Source organism: Panthera pardus, unplaced genomic scaffold, assembly GCF_024362965.1.
Source record: "Panthera pardus isolate Hobbes unplaced genomic scaffold, ASM2436296v1 HiC_scaffold_8, whole genome shotgun sequence".
NCBI lineage: Eukaryota > Metazoa > Chordata > Mammalia > Carnivora > Felidae > Panthera > Panthera pardus.
The window spans coordinates 5,549,505-5,572,321 of NW_026527013.1; the positions used below are offsets into that span (position 1 = coordinate 5,549,505).

Below are 22,817 nucleotides of genomic sequence, written 5' to 3' on the forward strand. Positions count from 1 at the left end.
TGGGCGTCATAGACATATTTATTACACCGATTCAGTGAGGGATTCATAATACTGACACCAAGCTGCACGTTTCCAATACGTGCGCTTATTGTGCCAATAACGCCAATACAGTTTCTGAGGTTTATTTTTATTTACTTTGAGAGAGAGCACGTGTGCACAAACGGGAAGGGCAGTGAGAGAGGGAAAGAGAGAATCCCAAGCAGGCTCCGCACAGAGCCCATTTCGAGGCTCGAACCCACAAGCCGTGAGATCATGACCTGAGCCGAAATCAAGAGTCAAACAAGAGTCAGACGCTTAACTGGGCCACCCACGCACCTCAGCAATACAGATTTTTTACAAAGTTTCTACTTCTGCTTGTGGAATTTCAAACTAACTCTAATAACTTGATTTGTAACTCCAACATAAAGTAGATTTTAATTTTTTTAATGTTTATTTACTTTTGAGAGAGAGAGAGAGAGAGAGAGAGCGCAAGCAGGGGAGGAGCAGAGAGAGGGAGACACAGAATCCGAAACAGGCTCCAGGCTCCGAGCTGTCAGCACAGAGCCCGACGCAGGGCTCGAACCCACGAACCGCAAGATCATGACCTGAGCTGAAGTCGGACACTTAACCCACTGAGCCACCCAGGTGCCCCAACATAGACTTTAAAGTAATCTTTCAGAGAGACTGAAGCTACAATAAGAGATATACCTAGACCAGCTAAACGTCTTACCAATATTCTGCTTGCTGACTGGCTCTCAACTCCCAATGAACATTGTCTACTCTGGCACCCGATCACTCACCCTAAGTTCTAAACAGATGCACCATAAAATTTTTTTCTAACATTCCATCAATCTATTTCATGATACAACAAAAACCAAGTGTAAGATACCTGTTAAATACCTTCCAAGTCATTAAGATGAAGTATGTTTCCTATGGCTTATGGAATTGTTTCACTGACTGCATTCTTTGAGCTAATCATTTTTCATGTCACTGCCCCACTGTGCTAGAATTATACTGTACCTAAAGACCACAACTAAAAAGACAGTGCCTGCTCCACAAAAAACTGCTACATTTGCTGAATCCCTACCCTCTCTTTCTCTTACGCCTCCTCCACAGCATTCAATGCTCTCATTGCTTTTAGTTTTTCAACAAAGAGTGTAGTTTGAATGGCAACCCCAACACCCTGAAAACCTGATCATATCTCCTGAGGGAAAGATTCCCTCCTCCCCCAATCCCTGCTCACATTAGGTCCTCAGCTCCTCTAATGTATTTACTGTTCACAGAACTACTCATGACTCTAGCTCTCTACCTGGCTGGTTTTTTTAGCAGCAAAACCAGCATAACCTGTACCCAAGGTAGCTCACGGGGATGCTGTGAGAATCAACAAACAATCGAACAAAAAGCAGCTTGGTAGATGTTAAGCACAATATGCAAAGGAGCAGGACAGGTAACTAAGCATCACAGATCCAGGTCTGAACCCCAACGTCACCATCTCCTTGCTGGGCTTCAGTTCCTTACTAGCCACACTTACAGGTCTGAAGGAGACGCAGCACACAGTAACAGTGGCACTGACAGATTTCTGTAACAATCTTGACTGGGATGGATTCAGTCCTAGCCTTCTGCTGTTACATAGTGATTAAAAGCCCACCAGGGCGGTGGCTGAGGCCACCTAGGCACAGCCGCTACAGTCTACGGGAGGAGCAATTCAGCTTTCAACTCTGACTGTAAAACATGGTAATGGAAGAGCCCATCTGAGAATCCCAAAAAGAAACAACCTAATCTTTACAGAGGATCTCTTTGCCCAGCCATGAATAAAATCAAAGAAAAAAAGTAAAAGCAAGGAGCTGGCAGCATGCATTCAAATCACCTGGGGCCCCCATTCTAAAGTTGAGCTCACAATGTAATGTGCCTCAAAAATCCTTTTTATCAAGTATACACTTTTTAAAGTACAGCAAACACTCAAATCATTGCAAAGCAGAGAATTTGGTTTAAATAAAACACTTCCAATGACTATGTTTAGAGAGGTTACCGGGGTAGCACTGTGGAAGCAACAAGGCCCTTGGAATCAAGATGGCCACCCTAGTCTCTGGGTCAATTTCCTTAATGAGTTTTCTCAATTGTTAAAAAAAAAAAAAAAAAAAAAAAAAGAATCTTTTTCTCAGTTCTACAACAGAGTTAACGTTACCTCCCTGGGAAGCTATACTAAATACAGTTTCTTATTTTTGAAATGACCAGTCCATCTCTCAATTTTCTGATTCAGCCACAAGATTAATCTAGAAAAAGAATAGGTTAAGTCACTGATTTTAAATATATGGTGCAACCTTTACTTAACTGGGGGCGGGACACCTAAACCCACATGTAGTCCTCTAAAATGAATGCTTTTTCCCCAACAAAACATACTAAATATACTCTAACTCTGAATCTCGATTGCCTTTAGATGAAAATTTCTCATCAAAATAAAACAAGTCCTCCCACACCCAGGAGAAAAGGAACTGGAAAACAAGCTTTCCTATCCGGGGTCCTCAATCAAGCTTGCTTGCTCATTGCTTTTTGCTGTCCAGCACACTCCACTCCTGCCTCAGACAGGCCTCAGACAGGTCAGAAGAACCGCTTCACTCAATTCCCATCCCTAAAAAGGCTTTCAAGATAAAAATCTGGATTCCTTAGCCCGGAATTCATTGCCCACCAGCTGGCCCCCAGTATTTTAGCATAAAATGCTAAAGCAGCTTCAGTTCCTTACAAATAGCAAAGCAAACACCTAAAATCCCTAGTCTTTAGACACTCTCCTCCCAGCCCCTCCCCATTCATCTTCTCTCATCCACCTCCAACAGCTCCCTGGGGGCAGGTTAAGGTTGGAGGGAGGGAGGGTGGACCCTCCAAGCTCCCAGCCGGATAATTCCTTTTACTTCTCACAACGTAATTACCCTACTACAGAAATGTAAATTGCCTCCTCTTCTGGGCAAAGACTTTATTCCAAAGAGCTCGGTTTCCTAAGCTTCCTCACACCAAAAAAAAAAAAAAAGTTTTCCACCAGCCACAAGAAACCGATCTAAATGTTGCTAATTAATAGATCCTCTATTAAGCAGTCCTAAACTCTGGATTCTTTCCAACAAGGGGTATTTTCTCTCTAAAAGCCTTCAGGTTCTTCCTAACAGTCCACATCTTAAATGAATCAATCACAAAATGACCACTTGAAAATGCACAGGAAAATGGGAAATTTGAAAACTGTCCCCCAGCTGCTATAATTTATAATTTATCCAACTTCTCACCTAACATGGTTCCAGCAACACTCTGCCCTGTGATAAATGCTTTAAAAGATAAAATACGGGAAAAATATGTATCTTAAATGCCCTCAACTATGGCCCTCAAAAATCCTACAAAGCTCCCTAAATAGATGATGAAAAAAGTCCAAGTGAACATCTCTCTTTCCAGCTTTCAACAGTAAAGCATTGCAAAAACTTCCAGGATGCCTTTTCTGTTGTGATTTCTCAGGACCAGTAACCACGGTATTTTGTTCCTCTCCACCTAAGAGAAAGTTTAACAAAGCTAGTGTTTACTGAATGCTCATTAACAAAGCAATTTCACCACATTCACGATCAAACTCTAGTTACGCATATTAAAAATTTCTGGGAAGGCAAATTCACAAAGAGAAAAGTATAGAAAAGTAACCAGAACCTGGGGAAAGGGAGAGAACAGGTTACTGTATAACGGCTCCAGTTTGGGAAGATGAACGTTCTGCACACGGACAAGGGACGATAGCTGCACAACATGGTGAAAGCGCTTAATGCCACTGAATCGCACATTCAAAAATGGCGAAAACCGTAAATTTTATGTTATGCACGTTACCACTTTTTTTTTTTTTTTTTTAAACTTGTGTTAAAATCAAATGTGTGCCCAGACTTCCCCCCTCCTGGCCGGACAGCTGGTGGTCACGGCCACAAAGTCTTTCAGGTGACTGTAATCAGAACGGGTGGGTTTCCGGGGGGACACAGGGTAACACCTCGAAGCTTTAATTAAACTTGAAAAACCAAGGGCCCCGCACACAGCCCCACGCTGGATCGAAAAGGTGACGAAGTTTGCAAGTGGTGAGCCCGCCTAGTGACGGAAAATCTTCCCCTGGAACACGGAAGAAGTTTCTTTCTTTTCCGCCACTCTTTCCTGTTTCTAAGGGCGAACACCGAGCAGCAAGGGCCGAACTCTCTACAAATACGTACTGCGCACCTGGGGAGGAGCGAAGGACGCGCCGAGGGACTCGGGCCGGAGCCACAGCGCAGGGCTAGCGCGGTTCTGGCCGAGGCACTTCCCGCGGGGCGGGGGAAGGGGAAAAGGAAGAGGAGGCGCCCCGAACCGGCCTCGCGGTCCCGGCCGAATGAAATCTACCCGCCGCGGCTGCCGTTTACCGAGGCTCACCGCGCGCGAAACCCTGCGCGCGCACTCCCTCCCCTCCCCCCACTTCACGGATCGGGAAACTGAGACCACGGACGGTGGGGGAGGGGGGTTGTGAAACCACTCAACCCAAGGTCACCCGACAGGCGAGCGGGCCGCGGACTCTGCGACTCCCCGGGCCGCGCCATCATCCCCGTGCGCAGGGCCCCGGCCGCAGGCCTCGGCGTCGGGCCCGGCCTAGAGGGACCCGCGGAGCGGAGGACCGAGGCCTGCGAGGAGGGCGCGACCCTTGAGGCGTCCACGGGGTCGCCGGGCTTCACTCCTCACGGCCTCGGCCGCCCCCACCCTCGGAAGGCCCGGCGGGGAAGGCCCGGGCCGAGGCCGCGCCGGTGGGAGGCCGCCAACAGACCTAACGGAGCCGCCGCCGGCCGCCGCGAAGATGACCGGCCCGGGACAAGGAGCCGTGGAATACTCACCCCTTCGGGCCCGGGGCCCCGTTGCCACTTGGCACGCCGGGCGTGCCGCTCTCCTCCTCCATTTTAGGTTCCGTCGCCGCCACCTCGGCCGCCGCTTCGACCCCTGCCGCCATTTTCTCCGCGTCTGGGCTTTGTGTGAGGGTACGGGCTGCGCGGCGCTGCGCCTGCGCGCTCACGTGACTCGGCGCGACCAGTAACGCCTGCGCGCGCAGGGACCGGCTCCCGCCTCGTCCCCTCCCGCCACGGGCCACGCCCCTGCCCGGGGCCACGCCCCCGCCGCGCGCAAGCGCACACCGGCAGCTGTTATTCATTCATTACGGCGACGAATTTGCTTTAGGCACCTATTGGATACTCCACCAGCTCTCCAAGTCTAGCAGGAGAGTATCTCCCCACCTCCCCACCTGGACCTACTCATTCCCAGCTTTCTGTAATCAGAGCTGGCGCAGAGGCAGCGAGAAAGTTCTGTTTCCTAGAATATAGAGGAATTAGCTAGGCTAGGAGGGCAGGATACTGGTCAGGCCAGGCAGAACTGCTGTGCAAAATGCTGTCTCCCTAAGCAAGTATCATCCTGCACCAAGAATATCTGTGGCCTTTGTCTGGCCTGTCTCCCTACCACATTGGGAGCTCCTGGGTGCGGAGCTCGTGGCCTATGTTCCTCTCACTGAACCCATTAACCAAAAACCAAAACATGTAGCTGAGGACTTAGCATGTGCTCACAGATGTTTCTTTTTTTTTTTTTTTTTTTTAATTTTTGAGTTTATTTATTTATTTTGAGAGAGAAAGAGAGAGGGAGGCACAGAGAGAGAAGCCCAAGCAGGCTCTGTGCTGTCAGCTCGGAGCCCGACGAGGGGCTAGATCCCATTGGACGGAGAGATCATGACAAGCCCAAATCAAGAATCAGATGCTCAACCGACTGAACCACCCAGGGGCCCGAATCACGGATGTTTCTTGAGTGAATGAAAAAGCAAGAATCCAAACATGATGGAAGAAATTAGTCACAGGCCAGGAGAGTCCCTTAACTGGGGCCCCTTTCTGCCTACCCCTGGATTCCTTTGTCCTGAAGCCTTGACTCTGTCCAGAAACAGGTTTTCAAGGGCTGTTACAGGATGTGTCATGAGGAAACCACATTGGCTTGGGAAGAGGCCAGAGCCCGGGAGAGTATTTAGAGGCCTCAGGCTCCCTTTCCCCACAGCACCTCCCTCCCCAGTGTCTCTGGAACTTTGAAGTGCTTCGCTGGATCTCGCAGAAGTTTCCATCCAACCATCGAGCTCTCTCTGGGCTTACAAAGGGAAAGTTCTCTTTACCCCTTCTCTACACGTCATCAAGCTCTGGGGGAATATCTCATCTGCCACACCCTCCTAGCTGCTTAAATCTTCCTGGTGATTCTGACCCAGGCTGAGAATTCCAGGCCCAGAGAAGAAATCCCGTAGCCAGCCCAGCCTGACAGAGGGTAGGCCCCACTCCCACATAGTTCCCAAACTCCTGTGTCTCACAGAATTTCCTCCTATCACCCATCTTCAAGGACCTCCTCCTCCCACACCCCCTCTGCTCTACTAAAATCTCCTGGGCACACCCCCTTCTTCTGTGGCCCCACTGGAATCTAAGCTTTACCATTCTCTCCCTAGACTGTAGGGGGCAGAAGGAGCCTCACAAACCTCTGAATCCCCTTGTTCAGCGCGGCTCAGACAGGGTGGAGGAGACCATAAGAGTCTAAGAGAAAGAGGGAGCAAAGTCCGAATCAAATGCAAAGCAACAGGGACAAGAAGCCACCTGGCTCTCCACTCCCTTCTCCTGCGCTGTGACTGGAAATCAGGGATAAGCCAGGCCCTGGTTGAAGAGACAAATTCTTCCAGGCCAAGCTCCTACGGGCTGGGGGCTGGATGACTTAACCCAACACTGCCCCCAGGAATTTTGCAGTCTCCTGAACTATTATCTTCTTCACACTTTCCTTTGGCACACATTCTTTCCCTTTAAAGAAAGAGGCTTTGGGGGGCGCCTGGGTGGCTCAGTTGGTCAAGCGTCCAACTCTTGACTTCAGCGCAGGTCATGATCTCATGGATCCTGGGATCGAGCCCCGTTTCAGGCTCTGTGCTGTTAGAGGCTCTGCTTGGGACACTCTCTCTCCCACTCTCTCTGCCTGTCCACTGCACGCACGTGTGCAAGTACACGCTATCAAAATAAGCATTAAAAACAATATATGCTTTTAAATTCTACTTTACATCACAGCACATACTGACAACTTGCTAAAATAGCTTATTGTGAAAAATAAGAGGATGATGCTGTTAAAGTAGAAATTCAGTCATGCTCACTGCCAACAGCTCTGAGCCTAAGACTTGCTCTCTCTTTTGCAAGGGTTAAGGGTCATTAAAGACCACCTAGCACCAAACTACATACTTCTCCTCACTTTATATAAAAGTGTTAGAAGAGGGGTGCCTGGGGTGTCTGAGTGGCTCAGTCGGTTAAGCGTCTGACTTCGGCTCGGGTTGTGATCTCACAGTCTGTGAGTTCGAGCCCCGCGTCAGGCGCTGTGCTGACATCTCGGAGCCTGAAGCCTGCTTCGGATTCTGTGTCTCCCTCTGTCTCTGCCCCTCTCCTGCTCATGCTCTGTCTCTCTCTGTCTCAAAAATAAATACAAATGTTAAAAAAGAAGAAGAAGAAGAAGAGAGGTGCCTGGGTGGCTCAGTCAGTTAAGCGTCTGACTCTTGATTTTAGCTCAGGTCATGATCTCACGGTTCGTGTGTTCGAGCCCCTCATGGGGCTCCGTGCAGACGGTGAGGAGCCTGCATGGAATTCTCTCTCTCCACCCCACCCCCCCCAAAATAAACAAGTAAACTTAGAAAAAAAAAGTGTTAGAAAAGATTTGCAATGGAAACGACTTTCTCTTTTCGTGATGGCACATCCTGGGGCTTCTGCACTACCTTCAGGAGAAGCACTCCAAAGTTGCCCTGAGAGAGCGGGTGCCAGACCTGTGTAGAGTAAAAAGCTGCAGAGGGCCCTGAGCACTGGCCGAGCTGAGACACTTGGGGACCATCCGTTCTGCAGACCACCAGAAGCCTACAGTCATGCTCACCTTTCCTGCTGCCTCTCTCCTGCCCCTCTGCCCCTCAATCACAGGACTCCAAGTGCGGCTCATCTGCCATTGGGCTCCTCCCACGGACCAGGCAGGTGTCAGCCTCCAGGCCTTTGCCCTTTGCTGTTCCTCCCCCCCGCCCCCCTCCCAAAGGCCAGGCTGGCTTCCCCCTGCTGTTCATCTAAGGCAGAAAGGCTTTTTCTCCCTCTCTGGGTGACCCATACCCCAGATGGGCATTCATGAAGAAAACAATAGAACACACCAGACACTAAGCCCGTCAGGGATGTGTGACCTTAGGTGAGAAACCCCACCGCTCGGAGCCTCCGTTTGCTCATCTGCAAATGGGATTAATTAAGGGAACCCCAGAACCCACCTTTCAGATCTGCTCTAAGTAATAAACGTGGCCCAATGCAGAGAACCCTCAAATGTACACAGTTCAGCAAGAGCTCAAGAAGTAGGTGCTGTTACTACCATAACCATATTTTTCTTCCTTTCCCGAGTCCTCCCGGAAGGGGAAGCAGAAAGCTCAGCACGGGGGGCCATGCGGACTGGGGGGTCAACCCTCACTCTACTTCCTAGAGCCGTGGGGGCCTTGGACACAGGCTTCCCCGCTCTGAGCCCCGGTCTTATCCATAAGATGTGTGGTCCACTCTACGTGCAAAGTAAGTGGGAACTGTTCTTACATCTATTTATTTTAAGTCATTTATTATATAACCCTGCTCCCTGCTCTTCACTTGAACACTCAGGCTTTGCTGCTTCCGGTGTTGCGCAACAGATCCCTTCAAACCAGCTGAGGGTTCGGTTAGGTTTTTTTGAACCTCTGTATGGTCCCTAACTCCCTTCAGGTCCCAGGGGCCTCCCTTCGAGGCCTGGGTTCAGAAACGTAACTGACAAGTCCGTTTTGTCCAGCAAGGGCTCCTTTTATTCGTTCAGGGTGGGTTTTTGAAACGCAGTGCAACTTTATAAAGTCGAGGGTGCCAGGAAAGCGAGCCTGCTGGGTGCAGAGAAGCGCAAGAAGCTTGCGGAACCTCCCAGCCCCATGGGCGCCCTGGTTCACCTATGGCCACGGCTGCTGGCCCACAAGGGCCGGTGGACCTCAGGACGAGATCAGGGTGCCTGCTCCGTCCAAAGCTCAGGACCACGTCCATCTGTCCTCAGGTACGACGGTGTGCAAAACAATTGGAAAACATCTTCGTGTGGGATCACAGAACCAGCTCCGCTTGGTGGCTCTTGGCCTCAAAAGCATTCTGGCCGTGCAGGAAGGGTCAGGCAATTTCGTCCTTCCAAATACCAGGGCGTCGCCAGCTGTCTCTGGCCCTGCTGGCCCGGCCTTCACACGGGTGTCTCCTCTGCCACCTTCTTCAGGAGTCCAGCTGCCAGTGAGGAGTGCGGGGTGCCCTCAGAGACGTCTGCATCCCGGATCTTCAGGCGAACTTTCTGGTTGGTCCTTCTCCACTCGGAATACAGCTGGCAATGGTAGCGGAAGGAGACCTACAGGGCAGTGTGGGGGGGTGGTTGGGAATGCCAGCGGGCTGGTCTCCACCCCCAAGGGAGGAACACTGAGCCCCTGGGGCACCTGCTTTGGCCCAAACCAGGGCTGGGCTCATGCTTCCAGAAGCAGGGACAGTGTCCATATGTTTCTCATACAGACTGTGTACATACACCCATTCACTCTCCTTGGAAAGCTCCCCACTGACCTTCTGGACCCCTGCAAAAATGCAGGGCCCTGCAGCAGGGAGCAAGGAGCTCCCTTTCTGTTTCTCTCAGGATGGGACCCAAGTGGTACAGTCTCTCGGAAGGGATTAAATGTCAGTGGGTCATAAAGTCGCCAAAACTCGGAAGCCATCAAGACGTCCTTCAGTAAGTGAATGGACAAAGAAACTGGGGGGCATCCGGACAAGGGAATATTACTCGGCGCTAAAAAGAAATGAGCTCTCCAGCCATGAAAAAGACACGGAGAAACCTTAAATGCATATTACTAAGTGAAAGGAACCAGTCTGAAGGGCTACGCGCTGTAGGATTCCAACTCTATGACGTTCTGGAAAGAAGAATCTACGGAGACAGTAAAAGGATCAGTGGTGCCAGGAGTTGAGGGAAGGGAGGAGTGAACAGGCGGAGCACAGAGGATTTTTAGAGCAGCGAAACTATACACACACTGTAACGTATATAACTACTGTTTATAACTACCCTGTACGTATGTTATAACTATGTAACTACTGTATATAACATACGCAATAATGATAGATGCATTTACTACACATCTGTCCAAACCCCGTAGAATGAATGTACAGCTCGAAGTGTGAAGTCTAATGTAATCCGTGGGCTTTGGATGAGAATGATGTGTCAATATAGGTTCATCTCTTGCGACAAACGGCCTGTCGTCTCTGGTGCCATGTTGATAGCAGGGGAGGCCGTGTATGGGGATGAGGATATCCGAGAACTCTCTGGATATTCTGCTCAATTTTGCTGTGAACCTAAAGCTGCCCTAATACATAAATAGAGTCTATAAAAATTTTTTTAAATCAATGTCAACGGTTCACAGTCTTTGATCAAGCAAGTTCTGAGAAGCATTTGCACACGAGGTGCCCAAAGCAACACTGCTGGTAACAGCAAAAAGAAAAAGAAAAAAAAAAAAAAAAGGAGGAGGAAGGACAGAAGGAAGGAAGAAAGGGGGGAGAAAAACAGATGGGAAAGAATCCAGTGTCCATTAAAAGGGATTAGTTCAATAAATACGGTACATCCAGACCATGAATCCCTGTTGGGCAGCTGCCTTTCTTTTTTAAAGGACGTTAGCAAAGTGAAAACAAGCAGACTGCAAAGCAATACCTATGGTTTCATACTATTTGTATGTTTAAAAAAATGCAAGTGGATGCCATGGAAAACAGTGTTTGCGGGGGGGGGGGGGGGATGCCCCCACACCTAGACACAAGGGGTCATACTTAAGAGGGAAGACCACGGATCCTCTCTGAGCGAGGGTCCTCATGGCTGCTGGAAGCCTGTTCCTGTCTATCTTTCTCATTCTCCTGCTCTTTCTCTCCCAGTCTTCTGGTCTCGCTCTCCCTCTCACCCTCCCAGCCTCCCTTTCCCCTAACCCCAGCCAGTCTTGTTGGGCTCATGTATGGCAGGGCTTACACACAACGGAGCCGATCAGGTGCCCTCACCTCCTTGCAGTGGAGGCTCACACTTGACGTGTGGCTTTCCTGGACCTTGGTTGGGCTCGGAATCCGGAGCGCCACGAGATGCTGGGAATTGCTCCCACCCAGGCAGAGGCAGAGGCAGAGGCAGAGGCAGAGGCAGAGGCAGAGGCAGAGGCAGAGGCGGGCAGGGAGGCCCCCGAGCCATTGACCAAACTCCTGGCCTGACTGCTCTGAGCCACAGCCCCCCAGATGCCTGCTCTCCGGCTGGCAGCACTCACCAGCGTCCAGAGGACGTAGATGGTGAACAGGGCGATGGTGAGCGCGATGAGCCCCACGGCCTCGAGCCGGCTGTGGAGCCGGAGGTGGTCCTGGGCCCCGCGCAGGCACAGCCAGCCCGAGATGGCAGCCAGGGGCGTGATGAACAGGAAGCACAGCATGTCACAGCACAGCGTCCGCTTCTCCGTCCGAGGCCCCGGGTCCTTCAGCCACTGCGGGGGTGGGGGAACGAGCTGCCGAGGCGGGCTACACGCGGCAGCCCCACCAGTCCCCGCCTGGGGATGGGGTGCAGGCCCATCTTGACTGGTGGGGCCTGCGGGACCAGCCCCCCGCCTGGCGCCTCCCTCTGCCCTTCCCTTCTTCCATATACTTACTGAGCCTGCGTATGACGAGACACTGTACAGGCAGGGGGAAACTGGGGGCACAGGGGGACTGACTCATCTGTGCAAACTCACGCAGCTAGTCACCCACAAAGCCAGAACCGGACCCCAGGAAGTCTTGCCCCAGGGCCTGCATGCCCTTGGCCGCTACGCTACACTGCCCGCCACAGATGAAGGGGCAAGAGAAATGGGCTTCGCTCGTGGTGGTTCTGGTGCATGGAACAGGAAGGTCCCCACCTTCCCAGAGCTTCTGGGCTGGTGCGGGAGGGATGAAACGGGGTGGATGGCCAGGGAGGGGATGACCTTGCTGAGGAGGCGACAGTGAGCTGACCCGATGAGCGGAAGCAGCCATGTGAAGAATGGGGGAGACGGGGCCCCAGGCCGCAGAACAGCAAATGCAGAGGCCCTGATGTCGGAGCCTGCGGCCTGGACGAGGTACAGCAGGGAGGAGGCCCACGTGGCTGGAGCACAAGAGCGAGGGGGCGGGGGGCGGGGCAGGCCGGGGCTGCCTCCTCCACCTAGTGTTCTCCTAAGAGCCCAGCTCCCAGGTGGGGCCAGGGGCCTTTGCAGGAGCCCAGAGACCTCACTCTGCAGCGCTCTGCTGCCCCCTTCCAAGCCAAGCCCAGAGGAGCCCGAGGGCATCCATGCGGCCAGCGGTACTCTGGGGAGCAGTGTGGCAGCCACCGCGTCCGACAGTGCTCATCTCAGTCCCGACCCATGCCGCTCACGCTGAAGTCTAAGCTCCTAGGCACAGCCCACTAAGCCCAGAGTGGCTGCCGCCACCTCCTTCCAGGTCGCTCTCCTCCTCCTGTACCTCGCTTCACTCCAGCCGCCTAGGCTTCCCCACGAACACCAAACTCGTCCTGGCCCCAGGGCCTTGGCACTTGCTCCGCCCTCTGCCAGGACTGCCCTTCCCCAGGCCGGGTGCCTGGGCATCGCCGGCTCCTCATTCTTCAGGTCTCAGCTTCAGGGGTGACCAAATGAGGGAGGGGGCACAGGGTTCCCCACCCCCATCAGCTGAATCCACCGTGGGGGCGGGGGGGTGCGGAAGGGAGGTCCGTCCCATAGAGAAGGATCCTCCCATGCAGTTCCCTCCTCCGGCCCCACCCCTGCCCGCCTTCCCTCTGCCCACTCCAACCTCAGGCTCTCAAGCATACCTCTGTGAGGGGCCGGGGCCGCTTCTCCACTGCAAACTCCGTGTGGCACAGCTCGCAGTAGCTGGTGTTGGACGAGGAGAGCCACTTCTCCAGGCAGCTCTTGTGCACGGCGCCCAGCGTGCCAGTACAGCCACAGGGAGACAGCAAGCTCTCCCCGTTGGCTCCCTCATGGCAGATCCGGCAGAAGGGACCATCACTAGACACAGAGATAAGGCACATGAGCAAGCTGCCTGCCTATGCCTGCTTCACTACCCACTGGATCACGAGCTGGGTGGCCCCTCTCCTGCCACTCGGCAAACTCCTACTCATCCTTCAACGCCCAGCTCCAAACTCCTTTCCTTCATAAAGCCTTCCCGGATTCCCAGAGGTGTGGCGATGTGCTCCCTCCCCGGGGTTCCCGTGGCACGTTTTTAGCCCCAAGGTGAGCACCTCTTGCTCCTATGCATCCAGCCTCCTTTTCCTGCCAATACTCTCCTAATTGTCCAAAGCAACCAACCCACTCTCGATTCTTGGTCCTCCGGGACTGGAACAGAGCTGACAACAGCCCCGATGACCTCAGGCCTCATCAGTTAGAACACCGCACACCCCTGGTCATTGGGACTGATTCAGGGAACGGCATGTGTGATGCAATCAGAGTCAATGGAGATTAATTCCTGAAATTCTTTTTTTTTTTTTTTTTTTGTCGCCCCTAAACTCCCAGCTATAGACAGCCAGGCTGATGGAAGTCTGGAGCGGCTGGCAGCAGTCTGGTCTCCACGTGGAGTCTGTGAATGATGCCAAAGAGAGGAAAGCTGAGCCGGGCAACAGGAAAGACCCTGCTCTCTCAAAGACACCATCGGAGGCTCTGGATCGAGCCACGCCTGAAGACCATGCTACCTGAGAAACCTGTGTATCCAGGGAGAGTGGTTCCCCTGCTCCCGTGTCCTGGGCTCAGAAGACAGACACATGTCCTGGGCTCAGAAGACGCCACTTCAGGGAAGTCTCAGCGCCAGCCTGGTCTCTGGGGATACTGGGGCCTTCCTGGGGCAGCTCAGGACCGGGGGTGTGGCCTTGGTGGGCGCAGAGGTTGTCCAGCACATGAGTCATTGTTTTCCAGACATTTCTGCCGAGAGACAGGACTGCAGGAACACACGAAGGAGGCGGAGCAGGGAGGCTGTTTTCCAGAGAACACCAGTTTCCCCTCAGAAACTGTTTTTTAATCTTTGCTCGGTGTCTCCTGCTGGGGGGGCAGAGCCTGGCTGCCTTGAAGCTGAAACCCCGAGCGGACCCTCATGGCTACTTTCTCATCAATCCTGTGCCCGGCGGCTGCCTTCCCGACGATGTCAAAAGGCCGTGCCCGGCTCCACCCTGACCCCACACTCCCCTTGCCCAGAGTTAACAGGAAAAGGAATCCCTGCTCCGGAAAAACCAACTCCAGGAAGTGGAAGGGACGAGAACCTTGAGGAAGAGAGCCACGTCAGTTGCGGGGGGGGGGGGGGGGGGTCTGTCCCGGGGAACCCTATTTTGGAAGAGCCAGTTTGGAGGAGACAACACAAAATGAAACCTGCTTTATCACAGAGGGCTTATTGGGGACTGTGAGGTATTCCAAGCACAGCACATGGGCCAATCTGCTAGTCTCATGGGGAGCCTGTGAGGACGGTGCTGGTTTTGCCCTCCTTTCACAGATGGGGAAACTGAGGCACCGCGGGGTGACCCCGCTTGTGGGAACTCACACAGCTAGCAGCCCGTGAAGCGGGGGGTTTTCAGGAATTAATTCCCAGGACATCCTGGACCTGTTTGAGCTCCAGGGCCCGTGCACCCTGAGCAGCTACACTGCCTGTTCCAGATGGCAGGGCAAGAGAAATGGGCCTTGCTCATGAAGTCCTGGCAGGAAAAGAACACATATGACACAGATGACAAGGGAACGGACTGGGGGAGTGGCGGGGGCGGGGGCCTCAGTGGGGCTGCCCAGAGCACATGCCAAGAGCAAGAGAAGGGAGAGAATGAGCAGGGAAGCAGGCAGAAGCCATGCGGAAGAGACGGCAGGGGATGGCTAGGAGGAAGGGCTGGGAAAATGCTCTGGGAAGCTTCGAGAAGGGCCTGGGCTTGCTCACAGACTGGTGGGCAGAGGGCCAAAGGCTCAGGATGATAAAAGCCCTTTAGACAAACAGCAGCCTCCTCTCTGGGAAGGTGGCTGTGCCCTGGTCTTCGGCCCGGACGGGCTTGGGCTGAGCTGTATCAAACATCAAAGGGGAGGGGTGCCTGGCTGGCTCAGTTGGTGGAGCATGCGTGCAACTCTTGATCTCAGGGTCGTCAGTTCGAGCCCCGTGCTGGGTGTGGAGATGACTTAAAAAAAAAAAAAAAGCAAAAAACAAAAACAAAAACAAAATCAGGGGGAGAAGCTATGAACAGAGAGGCCAAGGGGCAGATCAAGAGGGACAAGTGGTCTCCTGACCATTAGCGGGGTCACAGAGGGACTCTTTACTGCCTGTTGCTTGCCCCACCTATGAGGACCGCAGGACTGGCTGGAACCAGCTGGCAGGAACCAGCTTCTCCCCCTGCTCCCCCAACCCAAGCAGGAGTCCTGGGTTCAGGCCTCGGCAACGCTCAGTGACACTGGCAGGTGCCCGCCTCCCTCTGGGCCTCGGTCTTCCCAGGTGTCAGGAGGGAGGGTGGGGTGAGGGAGGCACTCTGTGCCTCTCAGAAACCCCACGGAGGGAGACCCCAGCTTTGGTCAGCCTATTCCTAGGCCCCCAACCCCACCAAATGTCCCCGGCCCCCCAGCCTGGCTTGACCAGCACAGACTCTGTCCTGCCTTCAGGGGGGCTTGTGGAGATGCAGACATAAAAACCCACGCCCTGGAGGACACCCAGGGCACTCTCCACGTCATCTGGGCTCAGGTAAGGCTTCCTCAGGAAGTGACGTCAGGCGGAGACTTGGAGGGTGAATGGCAGTGAGCCTCCTCCAAAGCACTGTGAGGCTCCCATCTGCTTCTTTTTAGGTTTGAATGAATGACTTATGAATTAATTCTGACACACCCTACGACACGGATGAGTATGGAAAACACTGAGTTCAGTGAAATGAGCCAGTCACCGGAAAAACTACTGTACGAATGCATTTAGATGAGCTCCCTGGAGGAGTCAAGTTCACAGAGAAAGTAGATGGCAGGTGCCAGGCAGGGTGTCATGGGGACAGACGTTCAGTTTGGGAAGATGAGAAAGTTCTGGAAATGGATGGTGGGGATGGGGGTACACCCGTGAGTGTGCCCAACGCCACTGAACTCGACTGTTTCTGGGGCGCCCGGGGGGGCTCAGTCAGTTAAGCGTCCAGCTTCGGCTCAGATCATGATCTCGCGGTTCACGAGTTCGAGCCCCTCGTCAGGCTCTGTGCTGACAGCTCGGAGCCTGGAGCCTGCTTCGGATTCTGGGTCTCCCTCTCTCTCTGCCCCTTCTCTGCTCACACTCTCTCTCTCAAAAATACATAAACATTAAAAAAAAATTTTTTTTTGGTAAAGTGTTTCAAGGCTGGGCACCTGGGTGGCTCAGTCAGTTGAGCATCCGACTCTCGATTTCGGCTCAGGTCATGATCCCAGGGTCGTGGGATCAAGCCCTCCACACAGAGCGTGGAGCCTGCTTGAGATTCTCTCTCTCTCTTCCCCTGCCCCTCTCCACCTCTCCCCCTCTCGAGTGCCCTTTCTCACTAAAATTAAAACAACAACACAAAAGTTAAAAAATAAAATAAAAAGTATTAGAATGGCATATTTTATATTATATATATACACATATATATATATTTTTACCACAATAAAAAAAATTGGAGGGGCACCTGAGTGGCTCAGTCGGTTGAGCATCCACCTCTTGATTTTGGCTCAGGTCATGATCTCACAGATCCTGAGATCAAGCCCCGAATCAGCTCCACACTGACAATACGGAGCCTTCTTGGGGTTCCCTCTCTCCACACTCTCCCCCCCCTCCCTCTACTCTCACTCTCTTTCTCAAAATAATTAAATAAACTTTAAAAGGACTAGAAAAACACATGAATTAAACCTTATTAAGAAAAAGATGTCATTTAGACTTTTGTTTCCTTAGCCAACTGCTCAGCTATTTTCAATCTAAATGAGTTAAAATGGGGTGGCTGGCTCAGTCGGTGAAGTGTCTGATTTTGGCTCAGGTCATGATCTTGAGGTTCATGAGTTTGAGCCCCATGTCGGGCTCTATGCTGACAGCTCAGATCCTGGAGATTGGTTGGGATTCTGTGTCTCCCTCTCTCTCTGTCCCTTCCCTGCTCATGCTGTCTCTCTCTCTCTCTCTCTCTCTCTCTCTCTCTCAAACATAAATAAACATTAAAAAGAATTTTCTTGAGTTAAAATGGATTCGAGGCAGACACTCTCTCCTTTGCTGTCCTACCCACCGCTCCCTTGTGGCGTATTCAATAAACTTCTATCTCCTTTTAAAATAAATAAACAAATGAATAAACCAATTAATTAAATTAAACTAAATGGATTTGAATTTGTGTGGGGTTTACTTCAGACGCTTTTCCTTGGGAATGATGACAAGTTGGCAAACCAGGCAGGGTCAGCTCACATATGGGTCTGGAAAGCCGGCACCGAGGCTTAAATCCTTTTATCGAACACATACACATTGGCAGACCCGCGGGCAGACGCTTTATGTGAACCATGGCAACGACCTCTCAGAACAACGCAATGGGGAAAGTGTCCCCATCTCGGAGACGAGGGTAGAGTGACCTGTCCCGGGTCCCCGAGGGAGACAGGCTGGCAGCAGGATCTGAGCCCGGCCTGCCCTGCTAGCCACTTCTATATAACGCCTCTCCAAAATCTGAGCTACTCACCCACGGACGTCTAATCTTCAGACGTCAGCTGACAATCTGGAATTTCCACTTTTCCTGAAGAACCAGAAACCAGACCTGGCCAGCCTGGGCCTCTGCTTCCACATGGCGGTTATGATCAGGGGCCCCCGCTCTCTGCCCACCTGTTCCCTCTAGATGATTCTGACCCCAGGCTGGGAGGAAATCGCTTGGCCCAGGCAAAGACACCTGCTCGGTCACCACTCACCTTGACGTGTCTAAGGCTCGGATCACGGTTGAGAGGAGCCGGCCGTCCCTTGAAGTCACCTGCGCCACGTACTGAGGTGGCCCGAGGCCAGTGGCCTCCACGACCTTGGAGAAGGCAGGGCTGCCAGAGCAGTCACACAGGGAGCCAGGGAGGTGGCAGCAGTCACCAGTCGTCATGGCCACAGGGAGCCCTGCGTCCTCAGGGCCTGAGGCCCATGGTCCCAAGAGCCTGGGGAGAGGCCCGGCAGGGAAGTTAAGGGAAAGGTTTTCGAGCCGAACATTGAGCGGGGCTTCAATCCAGCTCTCTGAGCCTTAGTTGCCCAATCTGTAAAATGGGGCTCTGTCGGGGGGCTGTGAGAATTCAAGGAGATGCCACTTGCCCTGGTGCACGACGGGGGCTCGGTTATATTATCTCTGACTCCCCTAAGAAAAGTCAGCCAGGTCCAGCCCTGCAGGCCAATCACCTCTCTAGACACGGTAACAGCACCTCACAGTTAGAGTGCCTGGTGTGTGGCTGGCCCCGTGCTTGGTGCTTCCTCGGGCTGGAACCATGCCCGCCAAGCACATAGACGCTTGTCCTCCATGGACTGGATTTCTGGGGCTTGGCTCAGAGCAGGTGAGCCTGCCTTTGAGTTGGGCAGAACTGGGCTGGAAACCTGGCCCCACAGACCGGGATGGTGCATCATCTGATACCTCCTTGGTACCTCAAGCCATCGGGAAAATGGCCCAGGCTGGGGAGAGCTACGGCAGGCCTCTGTCCCCACCAGGGCGGCTGCCCCGAGCCACGCCTGTGTCCTCGAGGAGAAGCAGTGGCCGATGGAGCCCTCCTAGCCCATCATGCCCTTCTGGGGCCTCCACACTTGGGCCACTGCCGGCCAGATAAGCAAGTATCAGCCCAGAAGCAGGAGGAGCGGGAGGAAGGCTGTGTGACCTAGATAACATCCTCAGGGCAGCGGAGGGAGGGCCGTCGTGTTGTCCTGTGGTGTAGGCTCCTGTCCCTCCCGGGTGCCTGCAACCAGAACCTCCGTCCGGCTCAGAGGTCAACAGGGAAGCCTCTGGGCTATCCGAGAGAATGCACACAGAGGGGAATCCGTTCTTCTAGCCCCGCCCCAGGTATCAGCCTTAACATTCCTGCAAGTGATTGGGCATTACAAGAACCAGCACGGCTCCTGGATGTTAAGTTCTGCATTTCAGTTACTATTGGGGGTTAAAGGTCATCAGGAAATCCGCTAAAGCAAGGCCTGAAAATCACCCAAATTCCGACAGCAGACAGCAGCTCCGTGGAGGGCCTACCACACCGGGCGTACTGACAAGCTCACTGAACTCCAAATAGCTGCTGTTAAGTGTCCCCTTCAAAGGTCGCCTCCCTGGAGAGGCCTTCCCTGAACTCCCTGGCCAAAGGGCCGCAGGCATCCATATTACTGAGCTCGTCGAATGTGTCCCTCTCTGAAGCGTTCTTATTTATTTTTTCATCTACCTGTGGACCCACATCTGCCTTCCGTCCTTCAGTGAGCTCTGGGAAGGGGGGACCCAGTCTGACATGCACTCCATCGTCCCCAGCGCCTGCCCTGGGTCTGGCACAAAGTTGCTGCATTAATTTCTCAGCCCCCCAATCGGTGGGGAGAATCAGCCCTCGTGACCCCCATACCTTGGTCCGCCAACGCCCATGGTGGGAATCAGAGATGGTTAGAGGCTAGAGGTTTGTGCAAACCACAGAGGCCCGGGCTTGGAAGGGGCCAAAACTCAAGGCTCGACTCAGCTCGGGGGCTGCTGGGCTGGGAGCGTGAGCCAACGTCCCAAGCGAACTTGGCCCAGTGCCTGGGGGATAGATTTCACTGAGTCTTTCCAACAAACATACGACAGAAGTGTAATAATTACCCCCATTTGACAAGTGAGGAGACTGAGGCTCAGAGAGGGGCAGCTACTGACCCAAGGTCGCACAGCTAACAAGGGACAGTACCCAGATTCGAATTTAATCCAGTGAGTGCGTCTGGGACTCAAAAGACCTGGATTCTTTTAAGTCTTGACTCCATCACTGATGCTGTGTGTCCTGGGACAGGCCACTCTGCCTCTCTGGGCCTCATCCTTCTCCTCTGTCAAATAAGTTGAAGAAGCTGGTAGACTGTTTGCTGAGAAAACTTCTTGAGAAGGAGCCCCCAGGCTCAATTCCTCCAGAGAAGCATCTAGGCCCATCTGGGGTGGTACTGGGGCATTGCAACCTGCCCAGCCTTCTTTTCCCGAGAGCAAGAAACTAAAGGAAGAGGAATCAGAGGGCCCCTAACTCCCTACGGTGTCAACTCGGGCAAACTGTTTCACTCTCTGGGCCTCAGTTTTCTCATCTGTAAAATGGGGGTCATAATGATATCCAGCTCCTACACGCATAATTATTAACAAGGGTTTACTCCCTGCTCTGCCCTCATTTGCTGTATGGCCCCAAGGGAAAGGACTTGCCTTCTCTGAGCCTCAATTTCTTCATCTGTATAACAGGGAACGTTTCTAGTACTTCGACCTCTTATGGTCCCTGGAGGATTAAATGAGCTAATCGTATCAATTCTGACCACCTTGTTTTGAGCATCCCCTAACAGCCAGGCACTCTGCTAAGCAAGTCCTTTGTATCCAGTGCCTGGGTTATTACAATATTTACTATTTTCCAGGCAGAGCCCCACTGAGAAGGAGGTTGGGGAAGGCACTTAGTGACCGCCTACTGTGTGCAGGGCTCTTTCCTCATCCACCACCTTCTGAATTCTCCTAACAAACCCCCATTAGGTTGGCGCTGGGATGACCCGGTTTCACAGACGGGGAAATCGAGGCGCGGAGAGGCACCTACTGTGTGCCGGGCCTCAGGGACCTCACGCCGACCCCGAGACCGGAACTGCGATCCCCTCGTTCCAGGGAAGGCTGAGGCCGAAGAGTCTGAGCCTGATCGTCCCGCTCGGGAGCCAGGCTCGGGCCTCGAACCCGGGGCCACCCCGCGGACCCGCGCCCCCCGGCCCCACCCGCCCGCCCGTGCCTACCTGATCCGCGGCCGGGCCGGGCGGCCGCGCAGGCCCCTTCGCTAGCCCCGGCCCTGGTCCCGGCCCGGCCGGTCCCCTCAGCGCCGCTAGCTTCGCTCGGGCCGGCACCTGCGTCCGGACACCGCCCGCCGAGCCGACGGTGCGGCGGACCAATGGCGACCGCCTCTCGCCCGCATGAGCCAATCGCCGTGCACGTCCCGCCCTAGGAGGCGGGGCCGGAGGCGACGGGGACGTCCTGGGCCGCACAGGCCCCGCGGCGCCGCGGCTGCTGGCTCCGCCCCTGCCGCGTCCTAGCTCCGCCCCCAGTCCCGGCTCCACCCCCAGCCCTCTCCCCGCCCCATCTTGGCAGGGGGCACGATCGGGGTTGGTGGCGCCACCTGCCGTCGACCGGTGCCAGCTAATAAATAAAACCGTTACAGAAATGAACGTGACTCATAGCAGAGGGATTTGTAAGTGTTCATCACCTCCCTTATGTTTCTCATTAATTCTGGGAGAGAAAGTGAGAGGAACCGAATGATCACACTTTACAGAGGGAAAGCAGCCCAGAGAGGATGGGGGCCATGGAAGAGCCTAAAGCCAAGGTCATGTACTCATCATTCACTTATTCATTCCCTCATGCAATAGGTTCATTCACTGGATGCAATAAACATCAATAAGAGGGCCTGTTATGTGCCAAGCACTGTCCTCGGCGCTGAGGACACAAGGTTGAGTAAGACAAATACTGTTGCCTTCACGGACCTTAATCCAGGGAATTAAACAACCAATTGTATAGTTAATTATTAATTATAAAAGCAATAAATTCTGGCAAGTGAGAGGGGGCATATCATGGAATAATTTGGAAAGTCCAAAAATATTTCCTTGAAAAAGAAGCAATTGAACTGAAAACTAGGAGTAGAGGTGAACTAGGAGAAGAGAGGGAGGAAGAATCCCAGGCAGAGAGTTCAAGCACATGCAAAGAGCTGAGGTAGGATGGAGAATTGCCTCAGTATTTCCTTCCTCTCCTGCCCTATCTTTATGGAATACACAGGCCAGTTCAATGACCTCAGTTACATTCTGTTGTGTTGTACTGGCTTTATTTTTCAAAAGTGAAAAGATAAATCATAACATTGTTTAAAAGGTTAGAGGGAAGAGGTAGAAGGAAGGGGACAAAGATACAAGTTAGACTCTTAAAAAATATACCCTGTCTTATATATTTGGTTTTACAACCATGTAAAAATTTTACATAATTATAAAACAAAATTTAAAGCGTAAAGATAGCCCTGAAAACAAAAATAAAACAAAGGAAACCCTGTATCCAGTTGGTACAAAATGACACGGAGATGAACTCCTACTGACTTGAGACCAGGACAGTTTGTCTGCATACCACTACTATATTGTTGATGGTGATGTTGCATTGTTATTCTGAACTTGTGGCATATTTAGTTTGGGATAAAGCGAAAGCAAAGGAGTACTTACACTGATGTCAAGGACTGAGATTTTCAGAGGGAGTGAAGGAAGTAGGGAGTATAAAGTTGATCACATTAATAAAAACCCTGCAGTCTTGAATTTGAATTGAGAGTGTTGCGATACATTTCACCTATATAAAAAGCAAACATTTCTTTGGTCGGTTGATTGCCCGACTCTTGATTTCAGCTCAGACCACGATCTCACAGTTGGTGAGATCAAGCCCCATGTGGGGCTCTGCACTGATAGCTCGGAGCCTGCTTGGGATTCTTTCTCTCTGCCCCTCCTCTGCTCACGTTGTCTCTGTCTCTCTGTCTCTGTCTCTGTCTCTCTCTCTCAAAATAAATAAATAACATTAAAAAATACATTTCCTAGCTCTGTCCACTGAAAAGTTCTGAAACAAAGACTGACTTTGTTGCAATGAGCACTCCTTAAGCCCAGATCATGGTC

General features: G+C 52.6%; 2 protein-coding genes across 13 annotated transcripts in view; both read right to left on the reverse strand.

Annotated features, from left to right (window-relative positions):
• HNRNPM (heterogeneous nuclear ribonucleoprotein M) overlaps positions 1-22,817 on the reverse strand; it is a 297,886-nt gene that overhangs the window by 34,623 nt on the left and 240,446 nt on the right. For 2 of the 11 annotated variants that reach the window (XM_019427956.2, XM_019427949.2), the window contains exon 1: positions 4,842-5,004. The exons of the other annotated variants lie outside the window; for them this stretch is intronic. In XM_019427956.2, coding sequence (XP_019283501.1) covers positions 4,842-4,954 — 113 coding nt within the window. In that variant the 5' untranslated portion in view covers positions 4,955-5,004. Of the gene's footprint in view, positions 1-4,841; positions 5,005-22,817 lie in introns of those variants that run through there. 11 annotated transcript variants of the gene reach the window in all.
• On the reverse strand, positions 8,811-21,058 carry MARCHF2 (membrane associated ring-CH-type finger 2). 2 transcript variants are annotated; one of them, XM_053897391.1, is made up of 5 exons: positions 20,925-21,058; positions 17,912-18,139; positions 12,862-13,057; positions 11,327-11,536; positions 8,811-9,402 (listed from the first exon to the last, which is right to left on the reverse strand). In XM_053897391.1, exons 2-5 carry the CDS (start codon positions 18,085-18,087, stop codon positions 9,244-9,246), a joined length of 741 nt encoding a protein of 246 aa, XP_053753366.1. In that variant the 5' UTR covers positions 18,088-18,139; positions 20,925-21,058; the 3' UTR covers positions 8,811-9,243. The 2 variants fall into 2 exon arrangements, with proteins under 2 accessions (XP_053753366.1, XP_019283491.1); XM_019427946.1 differs by lacking the exon at positions 20,925-21,058 and adding an exon at positions 13,738-13,963 and having other exon boundaries at positions 17,912-18,022.

Coding starts and splice junctions, on each gene's coding strand:
- MARCHF2 (XM_053897391.1), bottom strand. CDS start 18,087: ATGACGACTGGTGACTGCTGCCACCTCCCTGGCTCCCTGTGTGACTGC. Junction 11,537..12,861: donor GGCCCCGGCCCCTCACAGAG/GTATGCTTGAGA, acceptor CCACCCCCGCAG/TGGCTGAAGGACCCGGGGCC. Junction 9,403..11,326: donor TCTACGTCCTCTGGACGCTG/GTGAGTGCTGCC, acceptor ACTGCCCTGTAG/GTCTCCTTCCGCTACCATTG.